General features: G+C 49.7%; 2 protein-coding genes across 8 annotated transcripts; one reads left to right on the top strand and one right to left on the bottom strand.

Moving 5' to 3' along the window:
• Positions 1 to 5,051: 5,051 nt before the first annotated feature.
• Positions 5,052 to 8,508, bottom strand: CDIPT (CDP-diacylglycerol--inositol 3-phosphatidyltransferase). Its single transcript, XM_061401632.1, has 6 exons — positions 8,081 to 8,508; positions 7,851 to 7,985; positions 6,991 to 7,144; positions 6,474 to 6,555; positions 5,863 to 5,944; positions 5,052 to 5,744 (listed from the first exon to the last, which is right to left on the bottom strand). The coding sequence occupies exons 1-6, from the start codon at positions 8,121 to 8,123 to the stop codon at positions 5,599 to 5,601; spliced, it is 642 nt and encodes a 213-aa protein (XP_061257616.1). The 5' UTR covers positions 8,124 to 8,508; the 3' UTR covers positions 5,052 to 5,598.
• A 118-nt stretch (positions 8,509 to 8,626) lies between these two features.
• LOC133238469 (putative protein T-ENOL) lies at positions 8,627 to 12,573 on the top strand. 7 transcript variants are annotated; one of them, XM_061401636.1, is made up of 7 exons: positions 8,627 to 8,959; positions 9,054 to 9,103; positions 9,555 to 9,648; positions 9,843 to 9,987; positions 10,261 to 10,294; positions 10,495 to 10,552; positions 12,286 to 12,573. In XM_061401636.1, exons 3-7 carry the CDS (start codon positions 9,559 to 9,561, stop codon positions 12,319 to 12,321), a joined length of 363 nt encoding a protein of 120 aa, XP_061257620.1. In that variant the 5' UTR covers positions 8,627 to 8,959; positions 9,054 to 9,103; positions 9,555 to 9,558; the 3' UTR covers positions 12,322 to 12,573. The 7 variants fall into 7 exon arrangements, 4 of the variants coding, with proteins under 4 accessions (XP_061257620.1, XP_061257619.1, XP_061257618.1 ...); XM_061401635.1 differs by lacking the exon at positions 9,054 to 9,103; XM_061401634.1 differs by lacking the exon at positions 8,627 to 8,959 and having other exon boundaries at positions 8,966 to 9,103.
• Positions 12,574 to 13,825: the final 1,252 nt, after the last annotated feature.

The following is a 13,825-nucleotide window of genomic DNA, read 5'->3' as shown; positions in this document are numbered from 1 at the left end:
CGCCTGCAGTTGGAGGGGCTGCTCAGCTCGTGAACCACTCTCTTCCTCAAGTACAAGTCGGTCCCTGCCATCAACCTGCTTAAAGCCCTTCAATGTTCATCCTACAGGTGACCCCAATTAGAGGGCTCAGGTGAGTCAAACACTGTTTGAGGTGGCAGGAACTGCTTAAACAAATAAACCATGGAATTCCATGCCACCGTTGAGAAGACTCCTGAAAAAAAAAAAAGAAGACTGCTGACATGGACTGCAGTGTGGTAAAGGTTAATGGCGCCAGCTCTGGAACCAAGCCATCTAGGTCCTAGATTTCTTCTCTGGAAAATGGGCTTATTGTATTTAGTACACAGAAGAGCGCAGATGTGAGGTGAAATGGTAATGCACACAAAAAGCTTGTGTAACAGCTTGTGTTAGTTTTACAGAACACACATGTGTGTACCCGAAGCATAGTGAGGTCAAATAAACTGAAACGTTGTAGTTTGGAGCACGAAAAGGTTATGAAAAGGCCATGGGAGGAGAACGTTTGGTGGCTCCTGCTTAAAACTCCCCAACAGTTTGAGGGGAGGTTTTAACAGTTAGAATGTGGGGTGACAATTGCAAGGTGTGTGACTTCCTTCTGATTGGTTGGTAGTGAGGTACAGGGCTGTGCTTCAGCCAGAAGTCACCATCCTCCACCTGACTGGGGGCCTTGGTTCTACAGAAGACCTCAAAGATATTGTTATTGTATATTCCTTGAGGAGGAACCAGGACCCAGCCCCAAAGCTGTACTTGTTGTTCAGTTGCTTAGTCATGACCGACTCTGCAACCCCATGGACTGCAGCACACCAGGCTTCCCTGTCCTTCACTATCTTCTGGAGTTTGCTCAAACGCATGTCCATTGAGTCAATGATGCAATCCAACCATCTCATCCTTTGTCACTCCCTTTTCCTCCTGCCCTCAATTTTTCCCAGCTTCAGGATCTTTTCCAATAAATCAGCTCTTCACATCAGGTGGCCAAAGTACTGGAGCTTCAGCTTCAGCATCAGTCCTTCCAGTGAATATTCAGGGTTGATTCCCTTTAGGATTGACTAGTTGGATATCCTTGCTGTCCAAGGGACTCTTAAGAGTCTTCTCCAGCACCAAAGTTTGAAAGTATCAATTCTTTGGTGCTCAGCCTTCTTTACAGTCCAACTCTCACATCTGTACATGACTACTGGAAAAACCACAGCTTTGACTATATGGACCTTTGTTGGCAAAGTGATGTCTCTGCTTTTAATACTCTGTCTAGGTTTGTCATAGCTTTTCTTCCAAGGAGCAAGCATCTTTTAGTTTTGTGGCTGTAGTCACCATCTGCAGTGATTTTGGAGCCCAAGAAAATGAAATCTGTCACTGTTTCCACTTTTTCCCAATCTATTTGCCCTGATAGGACTGGATGTCATGATCTTGATTTTTTGAATGCTGAGTTTTAAGCCAGCTTTTTTACTCTCTTCTTTCACCCTCAAAAGGCTCTTTAGGTCCTCTTTGCTTTCTGCCATTACAGTGGTATCATCTGCATGTCTGAGGTTGCTGATATTTCTCCCGGCAATCCTGATTCCCTCTTGATTCATCCAGCCCAGCATTTCACATGATGTACTCTGCATATAAATTAAATAAGGAGGCTGACAATATACAGCATTGACGTAATCCTTTCTCAATTTAGAACCAGTCCATTGTTCCATGTCTGGTTCTAACTGTTGCTTCTTCTCCAGCATACAGGTGTCTCAGGAGGCAGGTAAGGTCGTCTGGTATTCCCATCTCTTTAAGAATTTTCCACAGTTTGTTGTGATCTACACAAAGACTTTAGCGTAGTCAATGAAGCAGATGTTTTTCTGGAATTCACTTGTTTTTTCTATGATCCAATGGATATTGGTAATTTGATCTCTGGTTCCTCTGCCTTTTCTAAATCCAGCTTGTACATCTGGAATTTCTCAATTCATGTACTGTTGAAGCCTAGCTTAGAGAATTTTGAGCATTAATTTGCTAGAGTGTGAGATGAGTGCAATTGTGCCATAGTTTGAACATTTTTTGGCATTGCCCTTCTTTAGGATTGATATGAAAACTGAAATTTTCCAGTCCAGTGGCCACTGCTGAGTTTTCCAAATTTGCTGGCATATTGAGTGCAGCACTTTGACAGAATCATCTTTTAAGATTTGAGGTAGCTTAACTGGAATTTCATCACCTCCACTAGCTTTGTTCGTAGTAATGCTTCCTAAGGCCCACTTGACTTTGCACTCTAGAATGTCTGGCTTTAGATGAGTGATCACACCATTGTGATTATCCGGGTCATTAAGACCTTTCTTGTATAGTTCTTTTGTGTATTCTTGCCACCTCTTCTTAATCTCTTCTGCTTCTGTTAGGTCCTTGCCTTTTCTGTCCTTTATTGTGCCCATCTTTGCATGAAATGTTCCCTTGGTATCTCTAATTTTCTTTATTTTTCTAATTTTCTTGAAGAGATCTCTAGTCTTTCCCATTCTATTGTTTTCCTCTGTTTCTTTGCATTGTTCACTTAAGAAGGCTTTCTCATTTCTCCTTGCTATTCTCTGGAACTCTGCATTCAGTTAGGTATATCTTTCCCTTTCTCCTTTGCCTTTAGCTTCCCTTCTTTTCTCAGCTATTTGTCAGGCCTCCTCAGACAACTATTTTGCCTTCTAACATTTCCTTTTCTTGGGGATGGTTTTGACCACCACTTCCTGTACAGTGTTATGTACCCCTGCCCATAGTTCTTCAGGTACTCTTGTCTACCAGATCTAATCCCTTGAATCTATTTGCCACCCCCACTGTATAATCATGAGATTTGATTTAGGTCATACCTGAATGGCCTAGTGGTTTTCCGTACCTTCTTCAATTTAAGCCTGAATTTTGCAGTAAGGAGCTCATGATCTGAGTCACAGTCAGCTCCAAGACTTGTCCTTCTTACTGTATAGAGGCTGCCCTGTTTAACTGCTCCTCCCTTATTTCTCCAACCCCTCCTTTTCTCTGATTAGCAACTGTTTGAACCTGCCCTTTGGAATTCAGGGAAGGTCAAGGAGGCTGAAGGAAGCCTATTCCTATGAACAAGAAATGGGGCACACAGAGAGGATTTTTACTCAGGAGCCCCACAAAGTCCCGCTGGGTTTCATTAGCAGACCAGCAAATATACAAACTGAATTTTAAAATACAGAATATGGGTACATGTGAAGAATTCATTTAGATACATAAGCAGTGAATACCAGTGGTTGCCTCAGGGGAAAACTGGGAGCTTCAAGTGGCAGGAAGACTTCGTCATGCTTTGGTAATGTGTGCAGCTTACTATTTTTGCCTATGAATAATGTACCTATTATTTTAAAAGACTCCTACAGCACCTCCACATGGCCCTCAGGGTGAAGTCCAAAAGTTCTCTTGGGTTCATCAGGCTGCTGCTGGCTTCTGCCCTACCTTTTACCAGCTCTCCAGCTCCCAGCCCCCAGCGTTCAGTGTTCCAGCCACATCGACCTGCTTCCATTTCCCTTTGGCAACTGCCCAGGGTGCTCTCAGGCCACCTTCCCACTCAGTCAGTTGAGAATCAATCTACCTCTGCATTAACCCTTCCCTCCCCAATTACTACTACCAGCTTTCTTCTTAAGACACCCAAAGTGCTACAGCACATTCTACCCCCACCCTTCAATAAGCACCCTCCTAATGGCATCATCTCTTCCCTGGCTAGCCAGTGGCCTCCTTCTCACTGAATCCCCTGAACCTAGAGCAGGAGTTGAGGCTCAGTACACATCTGATAAATGTCAGCCCTCAGACATGAGGGCCTCTTTGCTGACAAAGGTCCATATAGTCAAAGGTATCGTTTTTCCAGCAGTCACGTATGGATGTGAGTGTTGGATCACAAAGGCTGGGTGCCAGAGAATTGATGCTTTTGAACTGTGGTGCTGGAGAAGACTTTTGAGAATCCCTTGAAGAGCAAGGAGATCCAACCAGTCAATCCTAAAGGAAACCAACCCTGAATATTCAACTGGAAGGACGGATGCTGAAGCTCCAATCCTTTGGCCACCTGATGTGAAGAGCTGATTCATTGGAAAAGACCCTGATGCTAGGAAAGATCGAAGGCAGGAGAAGGGGGCAACAAAGGATGAGAATGGTTGGATGGCATCAGCAACTCAATGGACATGAGTTTGAGCAATCTCCGGGAGTTGCTAATGGACAGGGAAGCCTGGTGTACTGCAGTCCATGGGGTCACAGAGCCGGACACGACTAAGCAACAATAACAGACATGAGCCCCTCTTGGTTAAGCTCTTATAAGGGTAAAATAAGTTATATCTGCAAAGAATCCCCAGTACAGGATCTGGCATATGGTATCTGGCTCAATATAGTCTTTCTTGTCAAAGCTGATGCCAGGCAGCTTTCTGTTCAGATGACAGGGGTAAGCTGTTAGGGACAGATGCCCAGAACAATATCTCCTATTGGTTCAGTTCAGTTCAGTTCAGTCGCTCAGTTGTGTCTGACTCTTTCGTAGGTACCCACAAAATGTTTAAGAAGGGTCAGTGATTCTCAATGTAATTGGGGAAAAGAATCAATCAGCTGGGGTTTATTACAATCCCAGACTTCTTGGCCTATCCCTTAATTCCCAACTCTGGAGGTCTGGTGCAGGGTCCAAGAAGCTGAATTTTCCAGAAATACCCCATACGTGCTCAAAGAACCACACTCTCAGAAACCAACCCATCTATTCATGGGTCTTTACTAAGTGGCTATGATATGCCAGGTCAAGAATAATCTTCTTTGTAGGGACAGAGAAAGAATAAGAAAAGTCTGTGCCCTTGCGGAGTTTAATTTTTAGTAAGTAGAAAATATCAGGTACACAAGTAACTGTAGACAGCCAGTGACAGGTGTTGTAAAGAAAATAAAGTAGGCAGAGGACACAGAATGAGCTTGGGTGGCAGGGAGGGGCTGAGGTCACCGAGGAGTGACAGGAAGGAGCCAGCCAGTAAGCTAGTATCCAGATGGATCATCATTTCCCCCCCAACCTCTCCCCTCAACCCAGGCCCTGCTCCAAGAGTATCTCCAAGGCAACCAACTCCAGAACAGTGACATCCCCTCCTTTATTATCAAGGCCTTCAGAGCCAGGACAGAGGAGATTGCAATGGGGATCTTGACAGCCCCTTCTCGCCCAGCCACGGTACCCACAGGCTTCCTCCAGCCAAGGGCAGAGGTCTGAATCCCTGCCTCTTGGGAACCCTGGCCCCTATCCCACCTCCCTTACTCAAATCCCTAAGATCTCAGGCCAAGCCAGATCCCAGGGCTGATCCAGCAGGTGTGAAAATGCCCAGTCTTCAGCCAGCTCTCTTGGGGCCCCCAAAGCACTGCCCGTGTGGGTGGGGCCTCCTGAGCATCCTTCCTGAAGTCCAGGTCCTTGGCAATTACGGGGGTGGGAGAACTGGTCCCCAGGATTACGGAGAACATCATATCACCAAAGAGGATGCCCACCCCTCCTTCCCAGCAGTTTGGATGACACAATTGGAAAGATGTGAGCCTGGGCCCTCCCCCTAGGGAGAGACTGGGGAGCCACGTGGCACTGTGAGACTCCCAGGGCAGGTGGGCAACCAGGGGCTGGAGGTTCCACGGTCACTTCCTCTTGGCCCGATCTGCCGCGTCCAGGGCAGCCATGTTGCGGGCAGCTGTGATCAGGTGGATGACGCTGATGAGAGACTTGAGCAGGGCGATAGGGGCGGTGATCCAGAGGCCCATTCGGAAAAGACCCACCGAGCCAACTGTGAGAAGGGATCAAGGGTGAGCCAGAGAAAACAGGATGCAGGTGAGGCAGGGGTCTTGTCTCCCCGGGCAGGCCAGACCCCCTCCCATCCTCCTGCCCAGTCCCTCATCTCCTACCTAAAGGTCCCTCGGAGAAATTAAACAGGTAGAGGAGGCAGTAGAAGAGCTCATTTCCAGCACACAGGGTGAACAGAGCAGGCTAAACAAACGGCAAAAAGGCTGCTTGAGCAAGATGGCAGGGCAGTGGCTCCCATCCTCCAACTAAGGGCCAGGGGACCAGGAACTGGGAGAGAGGGGTGCAGGGTGGTGTGGAGAAGATGTCGGGAACAGGGCAGATCAGTCTACCCAAGGCTCCTCACCCTCCCCTTCAGCCTGGAGCCATGGGCAGCACTCACCATAAGGACACGCAAAAAGAGGAAGATATTCTTACCTGGCAATGCTGCAATTCTCACCCTCCTTGTCCTACCTGGAGGTACTAACACCGTCCAGCCCACCCAGGAGGAAGACCACACTCCTGATTATGGCCTAAGGCCTTTAGAGAGCTGGTTCTGCAGACCTCTCTGGCTTCTTCCTCCTTCCCTCACCCCTCAAGCCACTCAGTTCCTCCCTCCTGCGCACACCTGCTGCCTGAGCAATTCACACACACCCTCCCTACCAATCCTGCCCTGGGCCCAGTGCTGGGGCCAGGACTTGCCCTAAGCAAATAGGAAGGGGCAGCAAAGGCTCACTCTGGAGGTGTAGTAGATGCGAAGCACGGGGTTTCCAGACAGGTCGATCATCTTGTGACTTTCACTGCCTCGGACTACAGAACTTAGGGAGAAAGTAGAGGGGGAATCCATGAGCGTGCATCACCAGGAATGCCCACCAAATCCTCAATGCAACCCCCATTACATAAGTACTGGGATTGCCTCTGCTGAACAGAGTGGGGACTGGGGCACAGCTGAGGACCATTGGGCCAGAAGTCACAGTCTAGCTGGGTAGCTGGAGGAAGCAAAATCAGGATTCAAAAGCCCCATCCCCTTTCCGAAGGGATGTTATCTCTTTGGAATCCTCAAAAGAGTTTTAAAGATTACTGAGCTAACTGTAAAATAGGAAGCTGAGTCAGAGAAGATTCGCCGGACTCCCTTAACAAAGCACAGCTAAAAAGGAGACCTCCCCAGAAGCCTGAAGATACCCCCTGAGAAGGTCTCATCCCTCCCCATGTAGCCTCTTCTTCCACCGGTCCATATCCCCAGAATTGCAGACCTGTGGAGGTGCAGCCAGTGGCTGGCCACATCCAGGCTCATGCTGAGCTGGAAGAGAAGGGTGGCGCGAGGGTACAGCAGGGCCAGGTTGACCAGCAGACACATCGTGGAGCACCGGTCTGTCAGCATGTCCAGCATGGCCCCAAACCGGGTCCCTGAGAAAAATGGTGGAAAGGGGCTGTCAGGGGACAATGGAGCTGTGACAGGGGCCGTATTTGGTGTATCACTCTGATGCAGAGTCTAAGAGTGAAAATGCCCACCATCCACTTAGGGGAGAGGAAAGCAGACTGCTCTGGCTGGAGTGTAAAGGTCAAAGGGCAAAGGTCACCATACCATAAAAGGGGGAAGCCTAGTAGAGTGGAGACAACATTGTAAAAGGGCGTGAGAAAGCTAGCTAGCTCTACAACTCATCAATCCATAACCAAAGGTCCAGGTCTCAAGAAGATTTGAAGTCTTAGGAAGTCTTAGGGAAGTCTGTTCTTCCGGTCTGAAGAACAGATTATAAAAAATGAGGTCAACCCTCCAGAAACTATCTCCCTTCATTCTCCATCCTCCCTCTAAACATGCCTTCTGGAATGCTGATTGCTTGTGTCTGGCACACAGCAGATGCCCAATAACCTGTTGAAAGGCTTTTTATTCAGAAAAGCCTCTAGCACTGCCACTGCCATGCCCAGTCGCGCTCGTTCTCAACAGGGAGCTTCAATCCCTTCTGCTTCAAAACCAGGTCATTCTAGACTGTCTTCTACAGAGATGGGAATAACAGCCCTCGGATTCCCGAGTACCCGCCCACCCCGAGGTCCTGAGGAAGCAGGAAAAAGGAGGCAGAGGGTTGTGGGACAGGCTGTTAGAGATGTCTGTCACCTTGATTAAGGACTCGAGCAGCATGTCCATCGAAAGCGTCCAGAAGTCCGCTGAGCAGGTAAAAGGAGGAGGCCGTGAGGGGGCAGCAGGGCATGAAGTAGAAAGAAATGATGGCGAAGACAATCCGAGCATAACCTTGGAATTGAGACAGGGTGAGACAGGGCAGATCTGGGAGCCTGCCCAAGGCCCCTGGCCCTCCCGTTCCGCCCGGAGCCGCGGGTAGCACTCACCGATGAGGTTAGGCACAAACAGGAAGATATTTTCGCTTGCCATCGCGGAGGTCCCCTGGCCGCTCTGGGCCTTAACTGGAGGTGCCAACTCTGTCCCAGCCCCGGTGCAGATTCACTCTCCAGCCCGGCGCATCAGCCACGCCCACTGCGTGCAGGTCCCTGCCGGGTCCCAGATGTTCAAGCTCGCTGCCGGCCGGAGCATGGGCCGACCCAGCTGTGCGCCGGGAGCAGGGGGCGCGCACACCCCGCCCTTCCTATGGGCAGACGCTGGCCTCCGCCTGCCTCGCGGGAGCTCCCGCCTACAGCTGCGGCCCCTGCTGCTCCAGCTGCGCTCGGCTTCCGGAACCTACTTTTCTGCGTTTGTCCTTGCAAAATTAGAGAAAGGAACGAGACTTAAGAAATGGATGCGTCCCCTTTAAGATCTGCCCGCTTCCTTTTCCTTTTCTTCCCTCCGCCCCTTTCCATCGATTCGTACCAAAGTACAGAGGGAGGAGAGGGGGCAAAGAATCATCGACGCTGAGCAAAGGAAGGGACTTAAAAGGACAGATCAAAAGAGAACGAGGTCTAGATAAATGTCTCTACTTTCTTTTCTGCGGAGGATATTACTCCTGGACATAATGGCAAAAAGATCCCGCCATCCAGAGTCTTTGCACCCCCAAAAGGCAAAGTTATTTGGTACAGCCCACATTTTCCCTTCCCCGCCCCCTCTCTCGGCTCTCATTTGCTGTCGCAGGCTCCAGGCAAAGAGATGACGTCCAGAGAGGCTGGAAGGCGGCCTGGGGAGGGGTTGTTTCTCGCCTGCCCCTAGTGGTGGGAGGATTAGGTGCCAAGGTCCACCGTCCGTGATCTTCCCAAGTTTCTCAAGCCACTGACGCTGGGGTCAGTGCCCGCAAGGAGGGACCCAGAGAGGGTGGAGAAGCCGGGGAAGCGAATGCGACCAGCTGGGAAAATGCCCTCCCCCATTTGGTTCTAGAATCCTTAATTTCCTGGCAACGGGGCTGCGGAACGTCCTCAGACGCCAAGGTTTTTATAGCAACGGCGCCTTCCCGGGTTCCCCTCTTTCCAGCCTTCCTCCCCAACTCCCAAATCCCCCGTCCCCACGGCCCGTAAAAGGGCTCGTTAGACCTCTCCGTCTCCCCTCCTGCTGAGTAGCCCAAGATTTCGACACGTCTGCCAGGTTGGGGGCGGCAAGTGGGCTGCCTTGTCTTGGGAAGGGCCTTGGGTGGGAAGAAGGAAAGAGAGGGCCCCTGCTGGGCGAAGTAAGGGGTAGGAGAGGTGGGTGTTGTGGGCCTCCTACCTCCTCCCTCCCCTAGGAAGATTTAAAGCAACTATTTCTCTCCCCCCTCCCCTTTTTTCTTTTTTCTTCAGAGAGAGAACTGACACAGTTCTCCAAGGCCCCGGGGAATGGTGGTGGGTTGGGGTTGGGAGAAGTGGGCTGGTTTTGCAGCCTAACTCGGGCTCCCACTGTCCCCAGGGGAATGTCATCCACTCTTGCCAGGAATGAGGAGAAAAAGGGCAGCCGGCCATCCCAACCCACAACCCCTGCAACCTCACTGGGCTGCGATCTGGTGAGCCCTGGGGAGGGGTTCTTGGGGTGGGGGTGAAGTGAGGTGGAGTGTGCTCAGGCTGAGGACACTGAGACTGCCAGCCTTCAGACTCCGGCCTCAACCCTGAGCCCAGAGCCTCCAGCCTGGAAACCTCCAAACCCTGCACTTCCATGTGGGAACTCTAAGGCTGAACCCCCCAACTTTCCGTTTTCCAGAAGGTTTCTCGTTCTGAGGAATTCCTGACACAGATCAGCACGGAACTCACTGACGAGGCCTTGTTTGTTGCTGCCTACCACATGAATCCTGTGCCCATCAAGGAAAAACAGACACAAGACCGAGGGACTCAGATATCCAAACACGGTGACTCCCCACCTGAGGATCCCTGTGTCCAGAGACCCACTCATAGCCCCAGTTCCAGTCCCTGAGCCCCCCAACCCACCCGCAACTGACCTCTCCAGGGGTCTGTCCCCAGCTCCCCCCGGCTCACAGCAGCCCTGGGACCACACAGCGCCTCCCCACCCACTAACCCAGTCCCCATCCCCCACCCCTGACCAGGAATCTCCTTAGCCCCTTCCTCATCTCTTTCTGGCTATGGGGATAAGTACTTTCTCTGACTGGGGCCTCTATTTCCAGTGTTCTTCACCAAGACCCGAGGCACTGATACCCGGTGAGTGAGGCTTCACAGGAGATGCCCTTTGTCTTGGGAGAAGGATGAGGAGCCTGTAGAGGAGAGAGCCAGGGTTTGACAACATCCCAGCAGGGTAGGGGGATTTTACACCACATAGTCCTGTTCTGTTCTGCTCCAAGGATTGCTCCAATCCTTGGCTTGAGTTCTCACCTCTCTCCTTTCCCTTCCGCCATCTCTAGCTCCGACAGAAACCGTACCCGCACGAAGGTACATCTCCTGCCATCCCCTCGTGAGAAGGTATGCGCTGGATCCAGGGATGACAAGGCCATTCAGAATAACCTTACGGTTAGAGTTCACATGATATACCAGTCCCTGTTTTAGGAACTTGGGACACAAATGAATGACACAGTCTCTGCCCTTGAAAAGGTCACAGTTTAGTGTGGGGCCAGTCAAGTAAATGGCTAATTACAACAAATATGGTTAAGTGCCCACGACAGAAATGGAAACAGCGAGAAGAGCACTTACTCGCAGCCGCAGTTGGGACAGGAAGGAAAGGAATCATGGAGCTTCCTGGAGGAGGTGACACTGAAAGAAAGAAATTTCTAGGGAAAAATGAGGTGGTCAGGGTATTCCAAGTGGTAGGACTTGTATGAACAAAGAGGTGAGTCTCAGGAGGATGACCATGGGTATAAGTGTGTATTCTTTTTTGTTGAAATTAATTTATTTTTTGGCTGCACCAGGTCTTAGTTGAGGCATGTGAGATCTAGTTTGCTGACCAGGTATTGAACCTGGTCAGGGCCCCCTGAATTGGGAGCACAGAGTCTTAGCCACTGGACCACCAGGGAAGCCCCTCTGTGTGGGTCCTTTAGGGCAGGGGAGGCAGTAGGGCCAGAAGCAGTTGTACTGCTGGACTGTGCAGGCCTGGCACCCAGCGACTCATCAAGGGACTTTATGTGTGTTTTATTAAGACCCAGAGATGTTTTCCTGCAGGTGAGGAGTCATTGAAGAGTTTTGAGCAGGGGAAGTTGGGATTTTAGATCCATCACACTGGTGGTCAGTGGAGAGAGTGAACTGGAAAGGGAAAGATGAGAGGCTGGAAGGCCAGTTAGGAATTGGAGACCAAACTAGAGATGAGTAGGTCCTGAATATTCACAGTAATAATAGAGATGAGAGAAAGGGTAGATATGAGTAATAAAGACCAGGAAGAATGAGTTTGGTAATTGATTAGAAATGGTAGGGGAAAAAAGAAGGAATCAGAGGGTTCCTAGTTTTCTGACTTGGGAAACCTAAGTCTGATGATGCCATGCTTCTGCCCAAAAGTCTACAGTAGGTCTCCATTTCAGAGTCAAAGCCAAAGGCCTTCAATGGCTTACAAAGTCCTACGTGATCTCTCTCCTCCCCAACCCTATTGTCTGTCTGACCTCATTGTCCCTGACTGCTCCCCTTTCCCGTCTCGCCAGCCTTCTCATCTTCCTGGGGCATCGCAGGCATGATGCCACCTTTGGACAGATTGTGTTTGAGGGGCCCCGGGGAACTCCAGGTGGAGATACCCTGTATACAGTTGGAAATGCAGCTTCAAAGCTCACTCGTGAGGTCTGGGCTGGTGCTAGAGATCTGGTGTAGGAGAGCGTTGGCAGTTAAAGAGTGTGCAGTTGCCCTGCAATGGGGGTGGAAGGGTTTGTGCAGAGTGATAAAGACAAGGGCACTGAGGATGGAACCCTGAAGAATCTCTTCAAGAGGTTGGCAGAGAACAGAGGGGTTAATGAAGAAGGCAGAGAAGGAACTAAGCAAATGTTTATTGAGTGTCTGTTATGAATGGGGAATGATGGATAGATTTATGGGTGGATAGATGGATGGAATGGGTGGATCGATGGATGGATGGATGGATGGATGGAAAGAGAATGGTGGGTGGGTGGGAAATGGTGAGTGGATAAATGATTGAGGGTAGGGATTGGATGGATAGGTGAAGGATGGAAGAATAAAGAGACATGAGCCTTGGATCTAAAATCAAGACTCGTATTCTTTTCTAGGGACCTCTCCCTACCAACTTGACGTCTGGAGGATGATCCCAATTTTGGTGCTGCTCTTGGCCTCTCGTGCCCTCCCCCGACTCTGTCTCTCTGCAACATGTCAAAGCTCCTCTTTCACCGCTCATTCAACAGTTCGGTTCTGGGGGCGTTCCTGGTCGTGAGCAACATCACCCCTGAAGCCTCCAAAGTGTTCCGAAACCATCACACACCTTGCCACCCTCAACTGGCAAGGACACCACCAGCAATGAAAAGCTTTAATAAAGAGACAGAGATCCTCCCCTCCTCTCAGCCTGGGCAGTGCTCTTGTGTGACTTCTCTGGGGTGATGTGAAAGGAGCACCCCTGCCCCCTTTTGCCAGATGTGTGGGCATATTATTGGAATGGCATATTCCATATTATGGGAATGGCTTTAATTCAGGCAGTTATCCACCTATTATCCATCAGCCTGTTGGCAGAGATGAGTTCAAAGGTTCAGATCCATCCTCCCAGCCAGACTCCTGCATCGTAAGGTCTAGGCCTGTGACATCTGAGAGACTCCGTCCCTGCCACCAGCGTCACTGTTGAGGTCTCTGCGCTTTGGAGCCTCCTGGCTCTGGAACACATCTTGGTGGAAGGCAGTGCTGGAGGCTTTGTGAAATTTGCATTTAAATCTCAGTCTGGCCACTTTTTGGAGCCTCCTGAGGAATTTCCTGTCAGTTCACATCTCCAAGCCCCTGTTTCCTTATCTGAAAAATGGAAATAATTGTCCCTGCCTCACAAGGACCTTGTGAGAGTTAAAAACATAATTGTATGCATAGAGCTCATCACAATGCCTGGCCCAGAATCAATGCCCCAAACTTAAGCATTTATCAAGGTCAGTTTGCTTCTTGTTCTCCTAAAATTCAGTCCTCTTTGAGTGTTCTAAAAATATTTCATTTAGTTATAAAATTTTAATTAAGGAAAATTCAGTTGATTTGGAGAGAGACTTTAAGACAAACTGGTTATAAATTCCCTATAATGCCCAAGAGTAAAGAAAAGGACACCCATAGGATACAAAACAAGCTCATTGTTTAGGAAAGGCTGCAAATCTAATACTTGGTATACATGTAATAGCAGATATGCTTGAAATGCCAAGAAGATTGGGGGGAAAAAGAACGGTACACTTGGGTTTATTACAAGAATTTTCAAGAAGGGGCCAACTTTTAGGGCAACTGGTCGTGAAACAAATTGAGCGCTGTTTTCCACCTGTTAGACACTAAGAGGTGGGCTTCCCCGGTGGTGCTAGTGGTAAAGAACCCACTTGCCCATGCAGGAGACGTAAGGGACACAGGTTCAGTCCCTGGGTAGGGAAGATCTTCTGGAGGAGGGCATGGCAACCCACTCCAGTATTCTTACCTGGAGAATCCCATGGACAGAGGAGCCTGGCGGACTACCGTCCATAGGGTCGCAAAGAATCGGACGCAACTGAAACAACTTAGCAAGCATGCATGGACGCAAACAGTGAGAGATGAGCGGCACCTACTGCCAGCTATGGCCCATCCTGAAGAGCCTGGAAATGCCAA

The sequence above is a fragment of the Bos javanicus genome, chromosome 25 (assembly GCF_032452875.1).
Source record: "Bos javanicus breed banteng chromosome 25, ARS-OSU_banteng_1.0, whole genome shotgun sequence".
Taxonomy (NCBI): domain Eukaryota; kingdom Metazoa; phylum Chordata; class Mammalia; order Artiodactyla; family Bovidae; genus Bos; species Bos javanicus.
The sequence above is the reverse complement of the archived record's forward strand: the minus strand, read 5'-3'. Positions and strand labels throughout refer to the sequence as shown.